Source organism: Melospiza georgiana, chromosome 9, assembly GCF_028018845.1.
Source record: "Melospiza georgiana isolate bMelGeo1 chromosome 9, bMelGeo1.pri, whole genome shotgun sequence".
In the NCBI taxonomy this organism is placed as follows: Eukaryota; Metazoa; Chordata; class Aves; order Passeriformes; family Passerellidae; genus Melospiza; species Melospiza georgiana.
In genome coordinates, this window is record NC_080438.1 from 5,769,707 (window position 1) to 5,796,270 (window position 26,564).

The 26,564-nt window shown below is 37.7% G+C and overlaps 1 protein-coding gene across 3 annotated transcripts in view; it reads right to left on the reverse strand.

Moving 5' to 3' along the window:
• RABGAP1L (RAB GTPase activating protein 1 like) overlaps positions 1-26,564 on the reverse strand; it is a 229,205-nt gene that overhangs the window by 167,326 nt on the left and 35,315 nt on the right. For all 3 annotated transcript variants that reach the window (XM_058030211.1, XM_058030210.1, XM_058030212.1), the window contains 3 exons: positions 25,756-25,900; positions 13,855-13,948; positions 9,238-9,388 (listed from right to left, as the gene is read on the reverse strand). In XM_058030211.1, coding sequence (XP_057886194.1) covers positions 9,238-9,388; positions 13,855-13,948; positions 25,756-25,900 — 390 coding nt within the window. The remainder of the gene's footprint in view (positions 1-9,237; positions 9,389-13,854; positions 13,949-25,755; positions 25,901-26,564) is intronic.

A 26,564-nucleotide genomic window follows, 5' to 3' on the forward strand; every position in this document is an offset into this window, starting at 1 on the left:
TTTTATTCCTAATGTGTGTTTATATATTTTCAAATGTACATTAAAGAAGAATTGGAGAGTCTTTACCGAAAGGAAAAGGAAATCTAGACAAGTGACAACAAAGCCTAAAAGAACTTTCTGGAATCACGTTTACAAACTCATGAAAGAAAGGGGGCATGGATCCAAAAGGCAGCTCAAATTCCTCTGCCATACAGGCACCAAAAAGTGTAATTAGACTGCAATGTTACTGTAATTAACCTGCCTAAGGCTGCCATACCCATCCATCCTGCCCAGCCCCAGTTCTTGCTCCCATTTCACCCTGACACCACACCTGAACAGTGATCCGCTCTGAGAGCAATGGGGGAGAGAAAGAAATTGTTTAAATAAAACTCCACAATTACTGTGACTAGCCCTGGAAATGCTAGATAAGGGTATAAAAATGAGACGGAACATGCAGTATAGGAAACTTCTTTTGGCAAGCACACCGTCTGAAACTGCAATCCCCATTAATGACTATTTAGTTTTAATGCAGGCTGTATCTTGTACTACAGAGTCAAAAAAAAAAAGTTGTATTTTGAAACTGGATTACTTTGAAGACAAACCACCCATCTGAAGACAGCTTTGTCATATGCAGGATATGATTAAAATATGTGACGCTCCATATCATCAGCATTTGGTTGTCAGTTTAAAAAGCAACTGATGAAAATCCTCAGCAAGAAAAAAAAAATCCTAGCTGCCAAAATATTTGTCTGTGTCCACAAAAACCTACATAAAAGATTGTTAGAAAGAGTATATGCAATAGCAGACTGCAAACAATCTCCTTCTGGTTAGTTTACCTCAGCAGCTGCAAATTTGCTTGCTGACAGGAGATATGACTCTTCATTTATATGACCACATTCATCACTGCAAAAGGAAAAAATTCCTTAGTGGATACAGACTGTAAAGAAGATCTACAGGTTTCTAATCTCTTTTGAAGTGATTACTGTAAAATCTACTTTAATACTAGATCAGGCTCTTAGAAGAATATCCTACAGAACACATAAGTAACCGTGTCATTTGGGGTTTTATCATGAAGAAGTCATACATAAAGGTTCAGAATTCACTCCAATATCAAATTCCAGTTTGGATTTAGGAGATGTGTTCATCACTTCTGTACACTTCAATATTCTACACATGCAGCTCAAACCTTGCTGGGTTTGTTACTATTCTAGTTGTTCTGAACTGCTGTCCACAGCTATGGTAAAACAAGCTTTATTAAAGTCTTGACCACCAGTATTGGTGTTAAAGGCATTTTAAGATACTTTAAAACACCAAATGTTTGGATTCTTAGTTCACTCTTTAATTTTTATAGCATCAAATATTTACATACTGAAATCAGCAACTAATAGTCAGGAAAAGGTGGTTTGCTCTCTTCAATAAAGGTATTTAAGATTTCTAAAGCTCCAGCTCTGGAGTGCTGCAGCCTCCTGAATGCCAGTTATGCAATCTTTATTTGAAAACAGAGACTTGTTAGGAAGAAGTGGATTGGAAAGAGGAATACCAAGAGAAAGTTGATTCCCTCAAACACAATTATCCCTCAGCAATCCCAGCTCTGGCAGTGGACACAGACATTAACTTTTCCTCCAGGTAAGCAGTGCCCTGTGCTAACAGGGAAGATCATACCCACAGAATTTCATAAAGCAACACACCCTGCAGGGAACTTCTAAAACAATCCAGTTTTACTCAAATACTGAAAATCATGGTTTAAAATGTCTCTACTACAGCTGCTCTTTCAGCATTAGCATCATTACTGCTAGAGGGAAACAACACTGACTAACAAACCAACGTTCAAACTCAACTGGGATATCTATTTATGTTTTATCCAGGAAGGAATAGCACGGATTTTCAAACCAGCACTGAGGTGCCAAGTCCTAGCAGCTCTTACCACACTGTGAGTGAACAGCAAGGCAATGACACATCCCAATTCCATCCTACTTAAAAACCACTTGTTATCTGCATCAATATTCATATATCCTGAGCTTATGACACTAGCTGGTGCAATATCAGTTCTTCCAGTAACCATCATTTAAACTTATTCAGGCCATAATACTGATACTCCTTTGGTTTTATCCCTGTTTGAAATGATGGGCAACTCAGCTCCCTCGGTTTGCAGATAATGGATCACAAATTCACACAGACAAAAGAGAACAGGCTCCAACAGGGCACATGCAAATCTCATTTCTACTCCACCCTTCAGAATAAATGTGTCAATTGAAGATACTTTAAGGGCAGAGAGGTCATACATCACCTCAAGAGCCAGGAATTGTATTCTGATATTTTAATGTTCTTATATGTGGTTATGTATGGAAAACAAGCTGCAGAAAAAATGCAGCAGAATATTTTATCATTTTATGCAGGCCATAAAAATAAAATACTACTGTGATATTTTCCACCTCAAGTACCATACAGAAACATTAAAATTTAGATTACATAAAAATAAAAATTACTAATTGATGCTCCTCCTTTATTTCCTGAAGGGATTTGTCACTAAACTGATTAATTCATTTGAAGATGAAGACTTAGCAAAAGATTTTCCCTTTTGTGCACACAAAATTGAAAGACTTTTTCCAGATGAGAGCTAAACGAATCAAAACTTAGCAAATTAAATTCACCTTAGGGACATTTTATTCCTGAGTTTGTAAGAGAAACATTAACATTTGCTGTGGAACTAGGTATCCTGGTACATTTATCATAAACAAAACCTTTTATCTGAAGTCTGAATTTAAATGAAGATATTTAAAGAATTAAAATTGTATCAACTTCTACTCTTCAGAGACAATAATTGTTCACTGATTTCTAGTAAGTATTTTCAGTTCCTATATATTTTATTGTCCCACCGTGTTGCAGCACCACTAAAATAATTCAAAGTAGGTGACTGTAACTGTCAGCACCAACAGATCAGCTTACACCAAAAATGAAGCTTCCTATCACTCCAACCAGCAGGAGCTGATTTGTCTCTACAAACCACATTACATTACAAAAATATCAAGACTCTACTTGCCGTGAAATGAATTACCTCAATTTAAGAGAAGAGTTGAGTAACAGTCATCCTATCCTTATCTTTTGAGAAAAGGTGGGAAAAGTAAAACCTAAGAAACTGCCTATATATACAGAATTTCAAAGAAACGGGAAACTCAGAAAAAGTCATCAGTTCCTCCAGAATTAATCTGCTTAATGCCCAAGTGCCTCATTCAAAAGGCAAAGTAACAGGTATTAGCTTTTTCTCTTTTCAATCAACTGAAAAAAATTCACATTTTTATTACAAAGATCATTGATCCTTATGTAATAGGATCTTTTACAGCTGTTTAGCATACTGCTATGCCATCCTTGATATTTATTTCCTTTAAAAGTCAAGGGAGACAACTCCTAATTGGTAAGGAGACAAAATAAATATACGAAACCAAAATAAATCTATTCCTTGCTAGGGAGGCCTAAACTCCCCCATTTTCAATCAGGACAAACAGATGCAGCATTCTGAACACAAATATTTCCTACAAAAATACTCTAATGTTTCAGTCCATTAACCAGCCTGCTGTGGCAGCTGGTGAACAGTCATCTTTTTAATTAGACACCCTAACTGATTAATTAGTCTCAGAACACTGAGCAGTGCAACCCTGCACGATGCCACTGGGACAAAAAAATATTCCTCTTGCCCTCCTTAGTGCTAACTTCATATCCTTTGGTATGGCTGCAAATAAGCTGGATTAATTTTCTACTCCCACTAAAATAGCTTTCCTGTGTAAGGAATTCTCTCAATTCCCAGATAAACTGTTTCACACAAATTGTATTTGCTTCACACAAATAAAATAAATTTAAAAACAAAATTAACAAAACCACACAGACCTGGCATCAAGACACCAGTTTCAAAGTCAACTGCATTTAATCTTCTTTGGATAGACAGAGTGACTCACTTGTGATCTCCTCAGTCTTCCTTTTCCTAACTATGCAAACTGGCAATCAAAATTAAAAAGCCAAGTAAATACTGAGTGTGAAACAAAGAAGTGAATACCTTTTAGTGTTTGAGCAGTTTGGATAAATTCAAAATTTAAAAAATAAATATACTTCTGCATTAGGTTTACTTGAAAGTTGATCTTCAGTGCTTGAAGCTCAGTCTGAAGAGAGATGCTCCAAGAAACAAATAACTAGATTCAATTCAATACATGGAAGATTGTGTTTGAACTTCAAAAACAGGTTTTGCTATTTTCTTCTATGCTATTTCTAACTCTTAATTTAGGACAAGACACAATTCCAGAAACCTGCAAGCTTAACTTCTGAGTTCTTTTCTTTTGCTTTAAAAAAAGAGGATTTGTCCTGTAGGAATAAGCAATAACAATGCTGGTCCAAACTGAACAGATAAACTACATATATTAATTCTAAATTGATTCATTTCATCCAGCCCCAAATCCAATCCATTCGCTCCACCTTCTGCAGCAATGGAAAATACTTTCCCATAATTGCTCACCATTGCATGAGAATTAAATTGCTGGAGTAGTGATCCCCCTGATTAGTGCCATTTCAAATTATTAAATTACTGAGATTTGTTATTTTCATGCCTCTCAGAGATTGGAAGAATTCTTAGGATTTTCACTCATATGTGGAGTGCCTTGAAATGTTATTGCTCCAGAGACAAGCCACCAAAAATACAGTCAGCAGAAAAAGCTGGGTTTTGGCCAAGTCTTCTGAAGCCTGACCCTTTAATTAGTTATTATCTCTAACTGTCCCAGCACATGCTCATATTGCCAAAGGAAATTATGACAATAAACAAATAATCCTATTTTTGGTTCTCTTACAAGTCATTTAGAAGGACAGCCATTCAATCTTTCTTTAAGAACTTCAACTCAATGTCACCACCCTGTTCAAAACAAGGCATTCTCATTCCTACACAAACTTTCATTGTGTTGAGTAATACAACACTACCAACCTCTGCTGTATCTGAGGCTCATTTTTCTGATCTTACTTAAAAATAATAATAATAATAAACTTAAAACAAGTTCTGCTTCCTTAAACCACAGCAGTAGCTGCATTTAAAATAAATCTATATATGCTGTTAGATGAACATACAGTTCATTTCTTAAGGGAATTTCTATTGCAAACTGGAAGTCTTTTATGAATAAATCACAAAGTTTAGAACCAGAAATGGTACCTTAAAACAGTCCACCCAAAAGTTTTCAAACTACAGAACATGAGTGACAGCCTCCTGTTCCTGTTCTCATTTTACTTACACTACTACACTCAGCTCTGACAGGAAATAAGTCTCACCCTAGAAATTCAGCACTGAGAATTCTTACAAGAATGAAACCACTTCAAACAGAGAAGCAAAACTCTGATAATAAGCAGAGTAAGAGACAATAAATAAAACATCTGTCCCCATACAGAGGCAACAAGTATTTTAGGCTACGTTGCTGCATCACTGCCATCATGTGACAGCAAATTTCTGCTCAGGCACACAGTGACGGTGCCTGACACCTGCTCTGACAAGAACACACTAGGGCAAGGGGAGCACCATCCTTGATTCCTGCAGCAGACAATCACCACTCACTCCAGTCCTAAACAGGCTACACTGGGGCTTGGCAGTCACCAGTTTATCAGAGCTCTGAATACACATCATCATGGAAAAATTCATTCCAGTCTCTGGAGAGGAACCAGTGAAGATGAAATAATGCCAAGAAGGCAGGAGAAAACACTCTGTCAATGAATTGACCTCAGCTCATGCACATTTTTCTATATTCTTTAACAAACAGATCAGACATGATTTTACAAAAGCTCTTTAAGTACAGTATTACCTCTTCATTATAACAAGCAGATTTTTCTCACTCTGATTTTATTTTCCTTGCAATAATTACATAAATAAAAATAGACATTTATCCCTACTGATGTGTATGTGACTTATCCCTTCCTGTCAGGTGCCATGTGCAGCACTGTGAAGAGCCCATGGCAAGGGAAGTAAGGCAGATTTTGATTGTCATACAGAACACATTTACATATATGTCAGAAATGAAACAGCTGCCAAATCACAACTCCCACTCTCTAAAATTGTATGCAAGGCCTATTATTGTGCTCCAGTCAAAATTCCTGAGCAGCTCATGGTAATCATCAAGCTGGAACTCAGCAGGAGACCTAAGAGAGTGCTTGTCAGTACTTGTGAGAGCCCAAGGATTTCTTTCTCCCTTCCCTCCTGGAACTCCAAACTCACCTAGAGATGGAAAATCAATGCTCTGATCTAGGGAAGAGGGAACACAGCTCACCAGATCATTCCTGACAGACTCCTGGATTAGAGGACACGGAGGCCTTTTGGAGAAAATAAGTGCAGCATTGACTTTTCTAAATGAGACATTTTATTTTGCTTTCAGTGCTGAATTGAGACTCTAAAACAAGCCCCAAATTACCCTCCCCTACAGAACACACTGCACTAAGCACTCCTGTAGCTGAGAAACTCTGCAGCAGGTTCCAGAGCTTTGAATACAGATGGATAAACACAGGATAAATGCACAGCCAGATTTCTTAGGTGATGGGACTGATTGCTGGCCCATCTAACACAGCACTGTTGCACAAGACTGGAAAGATCACCTAATGTGTCTACACCATGGTCTCTAAACTTAATTTAAATGCTGAGACTCTGCTGTCACTGAGAGTATAGCAAGGCACACATTTTTGGCGTGCCAACAACACAACTCTCACTAGTGAGCACAGTTTCACTAGAAGTTAATCAGTAGCACTGTACAAAAATCAGAGTTTTTACCAGATTTCACTCTGTCCCCAGTAGAGGCAACCATAAATCACATTTTCAGTACTAATAATTCTATGTATTGAGTTCATCTTTCAAGCTGTGACCGATTCATGGCAGAGATTTTTCTACTGGTCTCCAGTGCCCTGCTCCTCATAATTATCAATTTAACACAGGGGCGCAGGTCAGGCTGGAATAGCAGGGAAGGACTGGAGTGCTCGGAGAGTAGGCTCAGAGGAAGGACCTGATAGCATGGGACAGAACCTCACTCAGGGACTGGGCAGCAATGGGGAGCTGTTTGAGGAGAGAGAGGTTCTGGGGATTGTGGGATGTCAGTAGGCAATGGTGCAAGTTCACAGATGTTTGCAGCACCTCCTTCTGGTATTGAGCCCACTTCACTCCCAGGACTGCAAGTGCAGAGAATCACCAGCTCTCCCCACTCCCCTAAGAGTGGCTCAGGAACAGATATGTTCAAGGAATACACTGCTGAAATAATCAAGGCACCCACAAACACATCCAGCTTCCAGAAGAGAAACATCAAGCAGAATGACCAAAATACAAGGAGACAATGAATTTGTACATACATATACATAAACTGAAAGAATCAAGATGAAAACGATGGATTTGATAGGAAGATTAAATAATTGTGGAATAAATAAAGTTTGTGTTGTTGGTATATTAGCATAACAAAAATGCAGATAAAAGAAATCAGTTCTGCTTTCTCATAGAGGGGAAGCAAGTGAACAGTCATTAATATCCAAATAATTCTGAAGTTTAACATTATTAAATTAGTATTAGGTTATTATTGACAGACACACAACAAAGATTTTAGTAGCATCTACTACTAAAAGATATATACTACTCCTCTCTCTCATTAATTCACATTACTGACATACCAAAATGAAACTGAAAAGTTCTGTTCACAGACATAAATATCAGACAATGGTTCATTAAAAAAAAATCAGCTGACATTTTTTTCTGGAGCATCCCATGTTAACTCTTTCCAAAGATGGGCCCTAGCTTTGGTATGACACAGACTCTCTCCTGTTCATTTCTTTCATGAGTCTTTTACTGCCAAATGATGTGATTGCCAGCAGTTTAGACATATAGACTACAGAAGAAGTTTTGTCACTTCAGAAGGAAAATTATTCACTTTAGAAAAAAAAAAACTCTGTTTGCATAAATGCTTCCGTTCAGCAGAGGATTTAAATTTTTCATCAGTAAGACTGCAATATTTTGTATTAAATACTGTATGTAATATCATCTTCCAAAATACTCATCACTGCAATATCTCTGTAGTGAAAAGGCCAAGTGTTACAAGGTATTTTTAAGGCACAAGGCCCCAACATCAAGATAAACCTTGCATTTTAGAAGTTTTCCATTCCCTCCTCCACCCTGAAACAAACGTCTCTCTCACTTTTGGAAAGCAGGAACAAATAATGGAGGTGGCTTTGATGCACCATACAGCTGACAGATGTCCTGTGAATGGTTTCTAAGGAAAATATAACACAGCTACAACATCAAAATGAAAAATTTACACTAGCAAAACATTCTTCCTTCTTGGTAAAGAAAAAAGTAGCCACCAGGACAGCTCTCACACTGGGGATGCTTCTAAACTTCACAAGCATAATTAATTATGTCAAATTAAGAGGATAAATAGCAAAACAATATCAAAACATTAGGAAAGGAAAGTTTGAGTAACAACATCTACCCCAGAATTTCTGTGTGGACAGATAATTCATAAGCCAGGTACCAAACCCAGCACTTGCTGTGAGCAGCACACGAAATGATCTCCATCCACTTCTGTCATTGAAAGTGTATTGGAGACTGCTGCACTTCCCAGAGCTGGAACAGAACCCCAACACTGAGATTATCTCTGACACTGCACAGAGCTCCTCCCTTGTGCCATCACAGAGCTAACAGCTCCACAGACTCCTCAGAATGCACACTGACTGCACTGATGGAACTGATTCCCAAAAGCATTATCCTCTCTGCTCACCCATACAGCAAGGAGACTGGTTTTCTTCTAGGTCCAAATTCTTTTAACATTCTTTTTTAAAATAAACAACAGAAAGAAGAAATACTCAATTTTGTGCCATTTTGTTTGAGTTTAAGAATTGAAACCCCTAAAATGAAGACAAACATAAAACAAACTTTTGAAAAAACAAAGTGATGGATGTGAGTTTATTAAAAAACCCACAAGAAAACACCTGAACAAGGTGATGTTCTTGTCACCAACACAGGAAGAGAACAGAAAGCTAAATGTCAAGCATTACTACAGATGTAGGTCAGCAATTTCTATTGCTAATGACATGCAGCAGGTACCCACGGCAGGAGGTAAAGTCACATAATCATAATTTCAGTTGCTTAAAACAAGTCAAACTGTTTCATTCTTCTGCCACCCTGCCACTGACTAAGATTGCTGCCCAGCAGAACTCACCTCCACCAAAGGAGAGTGAATAAAAGAAGGAAAGAACAAATAATAAATCCCATACCATGGTGATGAGCAATCTGTATTTGTCCAGCATTGCCTGGTTGTCATGGCATCCTGCCAGCAGCTGCCAGATCTCTGCCCTCAGTGCTTCTGGAACACCACTCTTCACCAGAGTGGACAGCCCATTTGGTCTCACAACAAGGTTATTGTGCCTGAAACAAAGATAATCATTTACCTGTTATACTTCAACTACAGGAGTCAAAATAAAGATTAAAAACATTAAAAATCTTTAAAGTTATTCACTAAAGCAGAGTCAGCAATTGGCAACACAAACTTTTCTTCCACTGGTTACAGCAGTTAGTGTTTGTCAGATGGAAAGCAAAAACTCTGCAAGGATTTACAGTAAGAACCAGTGGCAAAATGTAGTGATATCTAAATTCTCTAGGTGTGGAGACATCAGGGAAAATTAGGAATAAGCAGTTGCAGAAATTGAAATAAGCTGGCTAATAAAGAACAACTTGAATTGAAAGAGAAAAATATGCCATCTGTGCAGACAATCCAATTTAAATATTTGTTCAACATATGTATTTAGCTCAGGTTCAGAAAAATAAATTAAAAATAACTTAAGCTGTACAGAAAAACAAATTTTGGAAAACAAAAGACAATTTAACAGTAGCATTATGAAGACTGAGGTTCTAGTTCCATGCTTTATGCCAAAGATTGCTCCAAGTGCCACAAACATGAACACTTACACACATTTGTACAATCCTACTACCTCAATACTACCTCAAATAAATCTGCCTGTTGGTTTCCTGTTGGTCTGAGCTGGTGCTTTACTATCTGGTTGTACACACACACACAAAACAAGAAATGCAGGAATACAAAAGTCACTGCACATGCACAATATTACAGAATTTTCCGTCATAGATGTTGCAAAGCTCTTTTGGAGATACCAGTATTTGCTGATTTAGATATAAACCCTCTTAGACTCATGACAATTTTCAGAGCAATGCAGCAGAAGGCTGCCCAAACTGATTTTTGGCTCTCTCTGCTGTAGGAAGTGCTGTGCTCTCCAAGTGCTTTGACCACTGTGGTGTTTCCCAGCTCTCTTGGAAGCAGAGTAGTGAGAGTGGCTGTTTAGCCAAATGCCAGCAAGCCATGATTAATTAAATCACCTGCAATTTGAGCCTGGATTTGCAGTGAATGTTTAGAGTACTCAACCTATGAAACAGGTCATTAGGACATGAACAGGTTATCACTGCTGTTTAAATAAAAAAGATACTCTAACCTATTTCATTTTCCTATGCTTTGGCGATGATATCCCTATATTTCTAAATGGCCTGAAAACTAAAAAAAGTATGTGATTATATAACACCCTTATTCTTTAAGAAAACAATAATTATTTTCATTTTTAAATGCGCAGTGCAGCACAAGTAATTTCATCCTTATCTTCATCCCTCAGATACCCAAATAAAAACTAGTTCCTTTTATCTTTTTCAGTCCATTTTGTAGTCAGTCACATTAGCTCAACAGTCTTGTGATGGGAAGGAGCTAGAAAGAAAGCCAATATTCACAGAAATATTAAAAGCACTAAACACTTAAAGGACTTGCACTCATTCAGAGGAGGCCACAGAGATGTTCCAATGGCTGGAACCTCTCTGCTATGGACACAGGTTGGGATAGCTTGGGGTGTTCAGCCTGGAGAAGCAAAGGGCTGCAGGGAGACCTTATCACAGCCTTTCAGTACCTTAAAGGAGCTTATGAAAAGGAGGGAAAGAACGTTTGTAGGGACAGACAGTGACAGGAGTAGGGGGAACGGTGTTAAACTGACAGAGAGGCTGGGTTACATGGGTATTGGGGAGAAAATCTTTGTGAGAGTGGGAAGGCCCTGGCACAGGGTGCCCAGAGAAGCTGTGGCTGCCCCTGGATCCCCGGAAGTGTTCAAGGCAAGGCTGGACAGGGCTTGGAGCAGCCTGGGCTAGTGGAATGTGTCCCTGCCCATGGCAGGAGGGTGGAATGAGATGAGCTTTGAGGTCCTTTCCAACCCAAACTATTCCATGACCAGATACTCTAAACAGTTACAGAATTATGACATGCATGTTGAGGAATAGATATATAGTAAACACATCAGAAAGTTGAAGCTCTAGTTGTGGATTGGTTTGGTTATTACATGGTTCTGGTCATACGTGTCATCCCCTGAGGACTGCGCAAGCTGATCAAATAAAAGGGACATTTCCATAGAAACATAACAAGGAAATTTTCAGCCAAACCAAGGAAACAATACAAGGCAACAACTAACACATGCTATAACATCATCCTGAACATAATCCCAACTGAGAATTAAACAACCAGACTTTACTGCCCTGTCCTAGGTTTGTATTTTGTGCCTGAGGTAATACTTTAGCAATATGAGTCCATGATGGACAGCATTACCAAATGCTACAGCCAACTTTCCAAGTATTGGATGGCTCTTTGGGAAACAGCTTGTGCTTCCATAATCCTTGCTCAGAGCAACAGAAGTGAGCATAAAATAAAAGCCTGTCTTACTCTAACCTTACTCTTCATCATGTGGGGGAGACATCATTCATGGATGCTGGCATCTTTAATTTGCTGCAAAATGTTGCAACTCTCCTGCACAAACTCATAAATACAATTTTAAAATAACAGAGAGAAAGGACACAGAGCAGCAATGAACAGAATACCCTCCAACTTGATAAATATGTTTCTGATCAAAGACTGTTATTGATCATTGCTACTACTTTTTTTTTTTTAAGAAATAGTTGAGCAGTCAGCTAAAGTAGCTTAGCTGGCAAGAATAACTTTAATGCTGAGGATGCAGTAAACAGTAAAATAAACAGATAGAACAAACAATTGAAAAGTTATGCTATATCTATTTGGTAAGTGATTTTATTCTCATTTCTGTGTATATCCTTGAAAGAGAGTCCTGGAACAGTGTTTCTGCTGAGTCCAATAGGTTACAGTGACATTTTAATGAAATGACAAAAAGCAATTAAAGCAAGAAATTTTTCATTTAAGAGACAAATCAGCACACCAGTTCCTCAAGTGGAAATGTTAATCTTTGTTTATTTACATTTTTTACAAGTGCACAGATCTTCTACTAACATATGGTGCTGCTTTCAACAACACTACAAGATTTTCTTTTGATTTATTTTTAATTTTCAAATCCTTACCAATTCTCACCTGTTACTCTAAGTTTTGTTCTTAGACTGTAACATAACGCTATTCAAGAACTCAAGCAGTTTACAAATTTGAATTTCTCTCCACAGGTAATACTGCTTGAGACACTGCTGAAGAAATGTTTGCTAGTCTTCAAACAGGCTGGGACCACTCATTTCTCAACCCACTTTAAACTAATTTTAAGCTGCTTTAACTACTAAAAATTGCTCTTGATTTATGTGTAAATTATGTTAGGATTCCAAAATAGTTTACGCCAAAAGTCTTGAATGTTTTGTCTTATTGATTAGTATACTTGAGTAACCAGAAGAAACAGTTGGATACATGAAACTTAAGACCATGAGCTGTGGGTGTCTTTTTACTTCCACATGCTCATCCATAGAGTCCAGGTATTTATCAAGGACACAGGTTAAAAACAGAACAATCAACTGGCAAAATAATTTTAAAAAAACTTAAATTGAAAATTGGCATCTTCCAATCTTGGATTAAGGGCAGAAACTTGGGTGACAGAATAGATGAAAACAACAGAAGGAGAGGGTTTAGTTAAACTCAGTAAAACCTGATGCCTCATGCAGAAACCTTTGTGTAAGATCTCCATACTGATGAGGTCAGCAGTAAGAGGCTGTTTCTCCAAAGATACAAGTCAAGGGAGGAATTACCCAAATAAATCCCTAAAATGCTGTTCATCTCTCTTTTTGGAGTTAGGAAAAGGAAACAGCCAATTCCAGATTAAGGGCCTCTGATTATTTTTGTCTCCAGCAGCAGGAGCTATTGCTTACACAGGGAAAAGCAAGTAAGTGGTTCTGGCACTTGCTCCGGTCTCTCTGAGGCAGCAAACAGACTTTTCCCTCTCTTGGCACTCTATGCACTGCTACTGAAGCACTTAATTAAACAACAGAAATAACACTGTTGAGAACATAGTCTGGGCTTACAAATACTCTTCATTTTATACACCAACAGAAAGTGTTTCAGTGAGGATTCACAGTTTCTAGATTCCTTTTCAAGTGCTTACATATAGCACATTCACAAAAATAGAAAAAAAAAGTGTTTCTAAACAAATTAAATGTACACCAGCTGGCACGCAGGGCTTAGGACATATGGGAGTTGCTGTGTCTGTCCCATCCTGGCACTGAGTTTCCCCAGGATTTAACAGCCAGCCCCAAATGACCACAAAGTTCCGCCTGTGAAGACTCATACCTGCTGTGTGAGCACATACAAATACACTCTCAAACACCAAACAAAACCAGACTTTTGCACATAGTACAGGAAAGATTTGTCAAAAAAAACCCAAGTTATCTATACCAGTCCCTTTTAAATTAAGATTCAAAACTACACTTCAATGTGTCTTGCATTTTAGTTTTTAAACTGTGTAAGCAGAAGAATGTCAAATCTCCTGCTCAGGAGTACATAAAACCAAATAAAATATACACAAACCAAATAAAATGTTAATATCTAAAATCTAATGTAAGAAATTAAGCATTACCATCTCCCCAGTAACTCTCCCCAGGAATACAAAATCTTCTCAGGACAATCCTTTGACACATCACCAGTGCCACTGGAGAGTTCATTATCACTCTCTGTAAAAAATAAAGAAAAAAAAAGAAAACAAAAGCATGCACAGGTTTACCCAAGAGCACAGACACTAGACATGCATACATACAAGGCTCAGACAAATTTTTCTTATATATCAGTTTTAAAGCATAAAAAGATACAAAATTTGAATGGAATCATAAAGAATGTTTAGCAGACTTCACCAAACAAATGTATTAATGAAGTTACCATAAAGTTTACAAGAACAGTACTAGGGAATAATTCACAGCAGTGTTACCAGAGAAAGGACTGGGTCCTAGAAAAGCATTATGTGAGAAATGCTTCAAGGCTGTCAACTCTCCATTAAATGAAATTTGACAGTGTTACCTACAAGTCACATCCACTCCAGACTTCACAAAAAGAGAAGTCTCTGTTAAAGCATAGTAGATAATGCTACTTTGTTACATCACATCCCTTTAGCTGTCCTGAGGTACCCTGAGCTCAGGAAGCCTCCTCTGAGCCACAAAATCATCTTTTTTTACTGAAGTAAGCTCATGGATGAGCAGAAAAAAACCAAGACTGTGACATGAAAGGCCATAGTGCATGGAGCAGAGAGGATTGCTTCAAATGAAAGCTCATAAATAAGAATCAAACACTTAGAGAAGGATATATGCCATTATATGACTAACACCCAAACCCAGAAGGGATCATATGGGCCTGGAATAACATGCTCAAAAAACCATCCAAACCAAGTGTCCCACAGTAAGCTGGACAGTCTAACTCCATATGGCAAATCCTCATGCAAATATGGTCTTGCAGGTATTTGACTTTTATCCAGTTTTATCTCAATAAAATACTAATAATTAAACAAGTGCAACTCCAACACCAGATGCTGAGAGGATCCAGCTTTCAGTGTCTTTAGCAGGAAACACAAAGAGAGACACAGGAACAGCCCTCTTATCATCATCACAGAATCCCAGAAGAGTTTGCTTTGCAAGGGTCCTTAAAGCTCATCCAGTTCCAACCTCCTGCCATGGACAGGGACACCTTCCACCAGCCCAGGTTGCTCCAAACTCTGTCCAGGCTGGCCTAGAACATTTCCAGGGATGGGGCAACCACAGGTCCTCTGGGAACCAGTCATCTTCACAGGAAGCTGAAGCCATGGGCAGTTTGATGTTAGAGAGCTCCAAGACTGCTCCTTCCTATGATCTGAACTCTCTCCACAAGTTCAAATGCAACAAAAAAAAGAAGAACCAAAGCTACATCTGTCCCCCAAATCCCTTCAATATTCTCTTCCACACAGCTCTGTCACATCTTGTTGCTGATCTAATACCCTGAATTCCCTCATGTGCATTAAACACTTCAACTCCAGCTTTATGTCGACAACATAGTTCAAGGTAGAGGATCTTCAGTATTTGTGCAATTACCCTGTTAACTCTTCACCTTGATCATTTTCACTTCAATTACAGATTTCTAATTTATATTCTTAGCAGTTGTCAAATACAAGTCATTAATAAAATATCAGCGCTTGAATTTGACAGTGAGCTGTGAGGACAAAGCATATACTGTATTTCAAGGACAGTTAACAGTAAAAAATGTTGCCCTGAGAGAAGCATATCAGAAAACTCTGTGTTTCAAAATGAACACTACACTAGTGAAAGGCTTCAGCTTGGAACCTGTTTGTACAGCTTTACAGTTCCCAAATACCAGCCCAACCTCCATTCAAATATTTCCTCATTACAACTAAAAATAATCTAATCAAAATAACTACCCACCTGCATCACAAATCTACAAAAAAATTTATTTTTAAGGTTACCCAATCTTTTGCACACATTCACTAGACCTAAAGATGGAAATACGATCTAAAATCCCCAATTTTAAAATTTTAATTAAAATTTTCTATCACAATGACAGGTTTCCCAGTAACCAAAGGAATCAATTGTGTCCTGAGGGAAAAAATGTATTTGAAGACTCAGCTTCCCCCTTAAAATTACCAAAAACAGTGCAAAGGCCAATTTCCTCACTTACCACACAGACATGGCAATAACTAACAAAAACAGGGAACCAAATGCATTCTATTTAATTCTCTCCACTCTTGAATTGCACAACTATGTCAGAGGGATGAACAATAAATGTAACCTTCAACTTCCCATGGAAGGAAGAAAAAAAAAATTGAGGAAACCTCTGAGATGAGCCCATTTGCCATTCAGAGACACAAAGTACATGTTAATGATACTGGTAAGTATTAAGAACCTCAAGAAACCCAGCTCACACCAGGAATTTACTACAAACCACAATTTCAGAAAGGTTTTATGCATTCCAAGCAAAGGAAGAAAATTTGGCACCCAACGCTGAAAGGAAGATATTAGACTTTCTTTGGAGAGACTGAATAACCCCAGCATATCTCTACAAGAGTTAACATTGAAAATACACACAAACAAACCCTGCAGCCCGGAATCTGATAAAGATGACTAAAATCCCCCAGCAGACCAAATCATTTCAAAATGCAGCTCCACTGAATCCTGAGAGCAACAAAGCACAGTAGCTCTTACTGGATCCAAACCTGAGCTTGCCAAGGAACACTGACATCAGCCTACAGAAACAAACCCCTGGATTTCTCACTGAGTTGGTATTCCCAGGAAAATGCTTCCAAATTCTAAAGGAGACCTGTGTTACACAGCACATACACTCCAGTGCTTCAGCTAGAAAAGTCTTTCATCTGGAAGGCTTGGCAGTGTTTGAAATGTATTATTCAGTTATAAGTCAGAAAATCTCAGGCCTTAATTAGAAATGCCATATGCTCGCTTTCAAAAGACGCTAATGTCAAACTTCAAAATAGAACAGGGCAAAGAGAAGAGAATAAACAGCCTTAAAAACCTCTACTTTGTTTCCATTCTAAAGAATATTTACATATTCTAACCTCTTAGAGCATTAAGGTATAAGATAAGAAATAAAAGATGTGATGGGAGGGATATTTAGATGTTTTTCTCTGAGTATTTCTACATGATTTTTTTCCATGTTCCATAGCATCTATAAGGCAGCAGAATTTGTCAAAGCATAATTTAATCCACCCTTACTCTGCTGGGATAGCACAGATGCCTTTTTTCTAAACGTTCTGTGTATTTCTCCTTCCTTCTGTATTTACCCTGACCTCTCAGAGCCATCAGCTGGGCAATAAAACTTTGTCAGAGCAGGTGGAAAATGGAAGACATCTCAAGGGAGCAAACCTTGGGGTTGTGAATGTGTGCACATAAAGAAGCTTTAAGTCCAACCCCAGGGAACAGTAAGTCTCAAAGGTTTTCTGTTTTGCTTTGAATTGCATCATGATTCACAAAACTCACCAAAAGGTCATGCCTCATGAATCAATTCCCTGAATTTAGAGCCTTTTTAAAGCAAGCCTGAAGCATCACACTCCCACAGCAAGCACTGCTCCGTATGGAATCAGCATGGAATAATACTCTGGGCTGGAAGAGATCTCTGGAGATCAGCTGGTCTGATCCACTCCAAGCTCTGGTTAAATCAGGTCTCTCCAGGATCTGAGTGAGAGGTGTGCTGGGTTTGGCTGGGAGCACCAAAAGGGTGGGGGTGCACAGGAATTTGGGAGGGGACACAGCTGGAGCAGATGACCCCAGCTGACCCAAGAGATGCTCCAAACCACAGGGCATCATGCTCAGCCTGCAGAGCAGGAAGAAAACTTTGAGGTGATGCCATTCATCTTCCCAAGCCACTGTTACACATGATGGAACCCTCACAGAAAAGAAGATTGGCAGTCTATGGATATACATAATTTTGTCAGTTCATTCCAAGGATTTTACTGCTTTTTTGACTCAGCTCAAGCCTAATTTTTTCTAACCCTGCAATTTATGCCATTTACTTTCTTTTCCCTCCTAAACAATTTTAGCGCATCTCACAAAAAAAAAAAAAAAACAAAACCAACCAGCCAAACAAACAACAAAAAACCCAAAACGTTAACCTGTATTGTTTCTTCTCTAGGACACTCTGCTTATTTCCTCAAAGGACAAATTGTCCACACTTCTGCTCATTTCCCACTTTCTGCCCCAGTCTCTATTTTTTCTTGATAAGAGATGTTCAAACAAAATACTGGGGCATCCAGTGTTCAAACCAGAAGAATTACACACTAACTAGCTAAGCAAATACCCCACAGGACAAAAACATACATAGAGGAACACAAAATCTTGGCCTGCTTCTCATCTCTTATTTTGATAGTCCAGGCTATCAAACAGAGGTCATGCTCAGAGAGTAGGCAAAGACTGTAAAAATACTTTAGGAAACCAACTCAGAGAAAAGTCAGCAAAGAAATTCCTCTCTCCCTTCAGGGATTTACAGAATCAAATTTGTTTTTTGGCTTTCAGAAATAAATTCTGGTCAAGGACTCACACCAACAAAAACTGAGGTATTCAATGTGCTTGAATTTCATTTTTCATCTTCCCAGTTTTACAGTGAAAGGGTTTTTTAGTTTGGTTGGTTTAGGATGCTTGTTTTTTTCAGTAGGCCATTTTTTTGCATCACACTTCAAAATTTTGCTTTAAACAATACTCCCCTCATCCATATTTTACACCAATTATATAACTGTAAGAGCAGCTTTTCTGAGTTGTTCAAGTTCTTCTTCAGGAAATTCTAGTAGTTCATCTAAAACATGACAATACTTCAAAAGTCAAACTCCTTTTTCAGTTAACAAAAACAGAAACAAGGAGGAAAACTACAGAGTTGTTGTGGAGACACTTAACATAGAAGTAAATAAGCGAAGTACCTCATAAAATGTGTGGGGAAAGCACAAATAAAGCAGATTAAAAAATGAACAGGTGAGATTTGAGCACTGATGTGAAAGAGAAAAAAGGATATTTAATGTGTTTTAATTTAGAAGCTGTTACATGTGAAACAAAAAGAGTAGGTGGAACTGAAAAATAATATAGCTGGAGCAGTCTGAAGGAGAAGGAAGTCAGGTCTTTAAGATAGGTGGGAACAGAATTGGAATAATTCAAATATGAACAGTTTGATTTTTATGTAAGAGAAGAACAAACCTGAAGGAGGAGCTGAAGTTGGCAGCATATTATCAGAGCACAAGACACAGTGTTACTGACATGGAACCTTTCCATACATACAAGATAAAAGCATCGTGAGAAAGGCCACAAAAAGAGCAAATTTTCATTTATAAGGTAACAGGGAATTATGGAGTGTGAACAGTAGTTCTGCCAGGGAGGATGAGAGTGAAACAAAGTTTAAGTCACGAAAGTCATTGTTGTATTAAATAAGGCAGATTTTTAGAAACATCCAACTTTTAGCATTACAAAATATTCTGATGAACATAGAATGATTTCCAAATGCCTTCCAAATAACTGATTTATGAAATTATAATCCTCAGTATATTCTCTTATTTAGAGGGAAGAGAAATAATCAAGAGCAAAAAAATACAGTTTTAATGAATCTGAACTTGCATTGAATTCTGCTCACATGAATTTTCTGCTTACCTTAGTTACATAACTAACTTGAAAAATTAATTTGGCAACTACTGAAGTTCATGTAAAGAGAGCAGAACCAAAAAATAAAGGTAACAATTTTTCACTAAAAGCAAACCAGTAATAGAAAAACCCAGTATTTCGATTTTCATTCCTTTTTATGAGTTATATGATACACATTTTTTCACTTAGAATCATTCAAATGAAACCTAATGCTGACAAATCACAAAACTTCGATTACCTTTCAAAAGGCTGCAGATTTAATTGCTTCTTTATGCAACACAAAATCTGAATCCCAAACCCTGTATTTGATAAACACAGAGAGGGTGGCACAGCATGCAGCTGGATGACCTCTACCTTTCCCTCACTGCACACCACAATGCACTGTTTTCACATGTTAAGGACTGTGCAAAAGTCTCCCAAAATACAACCAACTGTCCTGTTGGTTGTGTGCAATGGACAGCCAAAATGACCTTTTTCTTTTTAACACAACAAATTCTGCATTTTAAGCCCTATCTTACATCCTCATATATATCTGATATGCCCTACCTTTAAAACACTTTGTTCTATGTCATATACTTTCAACACAGGCCCTGCATCACTGTCATATGAAATGGCAATTATTTTTATATGTCCCAAAAATAAACCTTAACTGGGCATCCAAGAGATGATCCTCCCCTCATGTATTGCACATAAAATTGAGCCACTGTGACATCTCTAAATTTGATGTACAAATGCTTAAAGCTGAATAAAAGAAAGTGCAGAAGAATTATTGCTTCAGTTCAGTAGTTTTGCTCCCACACAGATGACAAAGCCAACTAAATGCTGCACAGTGGAGGTAGTCTGGTAAACACAAACATGTTCCACATGTACTGTCTGATCCCTGACATCTCAGAGAACAGGCAAGGAAATTAAACTGGAGGTGTAGTCACAACTCTAGGGCAATGCATTAGTAATTTATCAATTTGTAGATTAGAATCTACTTCCATCTTTGATATAATCAATGAGAAAAAAGATATATCAGTGTTAGAAACACTCAGAAGTTATGTGTTGCCTGGCATTTAAGGCAGCATGCCAGGCACTTAGATGAGACATCACTTACACTCAAAAAATACCAGAAAGCTAATGATCAATACTAAAAAAAGGCATATCACACTGAGGGTAGGGAAACTGTTGGTTAAAACCAGCCTTTTTACTAATCTTTATACAAAAGTGCTTAATTTTTTAATTACATGATATTGTGCAATTATCTAAGCAGTGGCAGCTTGAGGCCACCCAAAACCGATGACTGAAAAACTTGAGAAGATCCTTTAGCAATACCAAGTTTGAATTCCTAATAAGCCAGCAGGATTGCAAATCCTTTTTCAAACTGATTACAGACAGACAAGGAAAGACAACCACTAATAAATAAAGCATCCAAATTATTCAAAATAATCTGCTATTGCTTCCAGACAAGATGAAAACACCAATTTATGCTCATTTTGTGTCTATTTTGTACCACAATCTGAACAGATTTTATGAAAGTCATAAAAAATCAAAAAGCCTGAGATCCAAGAAACAGAATTCACTATGATCTCTCAAAGCTAAAAACTACCTTTATTAGAAAATATCCTTTACTATCATTCTGCAAAAAAAACCCAAAGGCATCACCAGAATTTTCTGGAGCATTCATGAACCACAGGCCAGAATTAGGGAATTATCTATTGCCTTGAACCTCACAAAGGAAGTGTGAGGAACAGATTTTATCAAAGAAAACATCCCTACCCACAGTGTTCCCACACACACTGTGCAGGATGTTGAGTGGACACTGGGGAAGAAAAGAGGAATAAAAGAGCTCAGAGTAAATCACACTCCTTGGGTGAGTCCCACTTCCTGGAACAGAAAAAAAAACCTTAAAAATCACCAGTTTTCCTTTTAATTGATAACCTTGCAAATACATTAAATACCTCTGCAACCCACAGAAGTGCTTCAAGTTCAAAACATTTCAAGTACTCACCTTGTAACACAAAGACCATACTTGCATGAACAAACCTAAATACAACTGTAACTATCAACTGCAACCATATTAAAAATAAGTCCTCCACACTCAGTATTTGTATATTAATTTAGGAAAGTATCACATGATCACATTCCTCCTAGCAGCACAATAACAGCTCCAGAAGTCAATTGAGTGCATTTATTTTATGATTTTTGAACTTGTAAGGTGTAAAAATAATCCATTTTGGATTATTTTACAGACAGAGTCCATAAAATGACATCAGGCTTGTTAGGAATATTTTCCTTTCATTCTCTATTCTTAGTAGTGTCTGCATTTTAAAACTCTTCCCTTGTGGAACTACAGAAAGGGTCCTTGTCTGGAGATAGCTACTGGCCAAATGGCCTCATGAATTTAGGATTTGTGACATATTAGTTCATTTTTATGGAGATGACAAAAAGACTCCAAGACAGATTTAACTGATCTTCTTTAAGACCCAACTTTGTTCTGCATTGGATTAATATAACAAACAGTTCCTGTGAAGTACACAAAGCTATTTTTAATTTGGATTAAAATGCAGAGTTGACTATTTCAACACTAGTCATGTAATTTTTCTCACACAATCACCCTCATTTGTTCACATCATAACCCCTATTTTATCACTAAATACTCAGTAGTTCTATTCACTCCTAAAACATCACCTCCTCTACTCCTTTGCCTTCCTGAGTACTGAAAAAGCCTCTACCCTCCCACAACACCTGACACACTTCTTGACTTCCCCTGGCTGATCATTTCTGATCATTCAGTATTGTCCACCTCTCCCCTCCTGTACACACCTTTTTGTGGGACCAGCAGAACACCCCCAGAGCTTTTCTGAAACTTTCATGGTCCCTTGTTCTTTCATGTCTATTTTCAATGTCAAATCCTACCATCTCCACACTGAACTTCCACACCCCTGAAGTTCATTTTTCTATTGTCTATCTCTTTTTGTTCTTAGTGTTCAGACAGCTAACAGGAATAGGAAGATGAAAGTTTTATTTTCTTCAGCCTTTTATTTTTTCCCTTGGCAAACAAAACACAAATGGAAACAGTTCTGTGTTTCTGGAAGTCATTTTAGAGTGTTCCACAAGCACCCCATAGCTCATGTTTAGAAGCTTTCTGGCAGGTAAGTCATCTTTTACCTGTTTCAGGATATCTCCTAAACATTCAGTGCTCACTCTGCAGCCAACTCACAGATGGGAACAAGAGCTCCTAACCAGACACCAGGGACCACAGAAAGCTTCAGCAAAAGTAGCTTCAACTCAGTAATAATCAGCTTGAAGAGTATTTTCTGGTTTTGAACAGAACTTCTCCTTCTTACAGTCATTCTTAACCTTCCAACTTCATCCTGACTCCAGAAGAAACTCAAATGGAGTTATCTAGTGTTCTCCTGAAATGTCAAGTTTCATTAAAAAAAAAAATCGAATAATTCAAATATTAGACCAAAAGGAAGGTCATCATTTCACACACGGTCTAAGCAAGCACTGCTGCTAAAAGCAGCCAACCTATTCATTCCTTTCTCCCTTTGTTATTTATTTCTGGGACTACATCTTCCTTTAAGTGCTTCTGCTGGAAAGCTATTTCCCCCAACCCTTAAGCTCACAAGTGCAGCCACTTCATCCTCTGCAGAACAATGCTACAATAAAATGCTTTCTGAGCTTTGCTTTTTCCAATAGTGCAATATCCACACCATCAGTTCTGGGCATGCTCTCACCTTCCTTAATTCTCCAGAAAGGAGAAAAAGGAGTTCAACCAACTGTGCTCTGCACCTGCTTACAAGGTTCTACTTAAGGTTAACTTTTCTGCGTATTAATAAAAGTTGATACTTAAATCCACTGTATTTGAAACCTTTACAGAAAGGATAAAAACTTCCTTATTATCCCATTTTATATTTTTAAAATTACATTTAGAATTTAATAGAAGGCTTCTTATTAAGGACTGTGCTTTACATCTTAGGCTTTAACAAGAGATTATTAAAATTATTTTTTAAATTATCACCTCCAAAGCAAGGGACCATAAATGATTGGATTGCCAGAAATATCTATTACAATATTAGTAATTTAAAAACAAAAGTGAGGTTGACCTGAAATATCTCTAGGTAACAATTGCACAATCTCAGCAAAGGTCTTAATTTTTTATATAGCTGGTCACATGAAAAATCAAGCTAAAATGAGAAAAATATCAATAGCTAAGAATGCTATTTAGAGAGTGTATGAGCTTCATTTTCTACAAGCACTTGTTAAAAGACATTAGGCCTAACTTTAGTATAGAGATTATTTAAAATCATTATTGGCAGGTACCACGTCTGGCCTTTCATTAAAACAAAAAGAAAAGAATATTGGAAAATGCCTTCTTTTTTATGACCATCTTTATTCATATACTCATGGCACAAGACATCCCAGTGAGCTGTGTGCATGCAGAGTACACAGGAATCAAATAGTGCATTCTTATACAGGAAAAATGCAATGTATAGTGCTTTTGAAATCAATTAAAGAATATTCTGTGGGCATAAAAGGAAAAAGCAAAAAAAGAAAAAATTAAAAAAGGAGAAAAGGAAAAAGAATGTATATAGCCAGGTAGCTATCACACTTAAGATTAAAAAAGAGAAAGCCTTCTTCCAAGGCCAAGACAAGACATTGTAAACTCAAGGGGTTTTTTTCCATCATCATAATTAGTACCCTGAAAAGAAAAAAGAAAAAAAAAAGAATGAAGAGATTTATTTAGAAAAACTGCAAATGACTCATTGAACCTGCATATCCTCCAGGATAAAGAACTTCTCAGCACAGAACTCTAAATGTGGTTTCCATGAGAACAGAGGCACATCATATTTTTAATGTCTTCTCTTAGGAAGTAATCTACATTTAAAATATGGAAACTAGCATTAGAGAACTAAACCAAAGTTAACTTAGGTTCATACTCCAGTGGAATACTTGTTCTCTGCAATAAGATAAAGCCACTCTGTAATAATACCAAGAGGACAGTATCCATGTTATTCCTAATTGTGCTGCATTCACCACATTCTGGAACAGCTGCATCCTTCCCAATAACTGCCATATTGGAAAAAAATATTTAATTATTTAAACTCTACCCTATCAAACAAGTTTAAGATCAATTTGGCTCCACAACTCACATCCAGCAAGGAAAACAACACCAACAGCTGAATTACACTACACTGATCCACAAGTTCCAAAAGCCAAATCTGAACTAATTCTTGCTGTGAACAGCAAAGCAATACCAAACACCAATGAAACAGAAGAAATCCTTTGGAGAAAACAGCATTTGTACTATTCAGAAGTAGCACCTGATACAAAGGGGGGACTGACATTGCTGATCTGTGCCCATTCCCCTCCCTGTCAGGAATCAGATCCAAGAGCACCTGACTGTGGGGGTTTTGCAAGCTTGGTGTCACCTGGGATATGTAGAAGGGTTTAGCTTGCGAGAATAACCACGCCTGCCTGCTCCAGCCTCTGTTAATCCCAGGGTTCCGACTCATATTGCACAAGCTAAAATCCAACACTTACCAATAACTAAGAATCAAGGAAGAATTTTTCCACAGTAGTGAGTAAGACTTTTTACAGTACTGACAGAAGAGTGGCAGAGATCTGAAGAATAACTTGGTAAAACAATCACAATTCCTGGTAGATCAGACATTCAGATCAAAAATGGCACAGGGAAAGCCTATTCTGAATGCTATGGGCTAACCCTCAGAGCACAAAGAGACAACAGTAGGCCAAGGGCCAGCAAACAAACAACAAAACAAAAAATTCCACCCACCAAGAGGGAAAAAAACCCCAAGCTTTCCAACAGTGGGAAATACACTTTGGAAGGGGCAGGCAAATACACTGGGTCCATGAACTGCAGCAATCTCCAACTGAACCAGGAGATATTTTAATAAACCCTAGATATAAGTGAGGGAAACTAAATCACATGTTAAGCAGTTAGGGGATGAGGAAATTCCCCATGTGAGCCTGGGAATTTTTTTTGTTTTTCTTTAAAAACAGGCATTTAGAACTTGTCATTTCAAGTCTAATTCCATGCTATTCTCTTCAGTAGCACATCACATTCAAGGCAAATGACTTCTGACCAGAAGAAAACACCTTTGAAAAGCATTTTCTAACTTGCTGGCAGAGCATAGGCGCCTCAGCAACGCATTTGGAAGCACACAAAGATGGACACACATCATCTGCTGCTGCTATTAGAAGACATCCAAACAATGGCTTGGCAAAAATACTATTACTCCTAACAGAAAGATAGTGGTGATCTTTTTATCCAAAGCAGTTGTATTAAGAATTAATCGAGTAAATTAACAGCAGAAATATAATAGTAGACTATGCATGGAAACTAAGTGCTCATTTATCCTTACCTTCTTCTGCCTCATCCTCCTGGGATGACATAGGCCCTCCTCCACTTGTTGGGGTGACTAATTCTTCCTCTCTGGCAGATTCTCTTTGCAGGCTGACAACTTCATAAATTGCATCTCCAGCACTTGTGTGGCTTTTTCCTTCAGACTAAATGAAAATACGGGTATGTATTAGGTTGAAAAATAAGGCTATACAATAGTTCGGTCAGGACTGCTTCAGATTTCTTGCCTCGGCAAAAACAGATGGCAGTATCTGACAGTTCTGTTTCTCTCAGTTTTACAGGTAGAAAATATAAATAAAACTGCACTATTTCCAAAGTTGCCTCTTAACAACCATTTTCAGTATTGTTCAGAACAATGATTAAAAAAACGCGTCAATTTAAACAGCTATAATGAGATTAAGTCAAAGAGAAATCTCAGCTAAAGAAAAGAGAAGAGAACAAAGAGGAAAGACATTGGAATAAGTGAAACAGGAACTGAATGCCTGAGGGGGGGAAAAGTAATGTTTTTTGTAGGTAAAAGTAAAGTTTTTTTGTAGGTAAAGAAGAGAATGCAGAAAAACCTCACCCTTCAGAAAGGCTTTAAATTGTGAAAATCTCTTTTTAGTCCTTCACTCACTAAAAACCAGGAAAATGTATCTTTCTTCAGCAGAATACAATTTAAAATACACTCCTTCCAATGAGAAATGTAATGGAGCCCCATGGCAGGGGGTCTGGAACTAGATAATCTTGAAGGTCCCTGTGAACCTACACCATCCCACAGTTCTATGACTTTCTTATGAAAAAGAAGCCAGTTAACTATAGTTTAAGCAG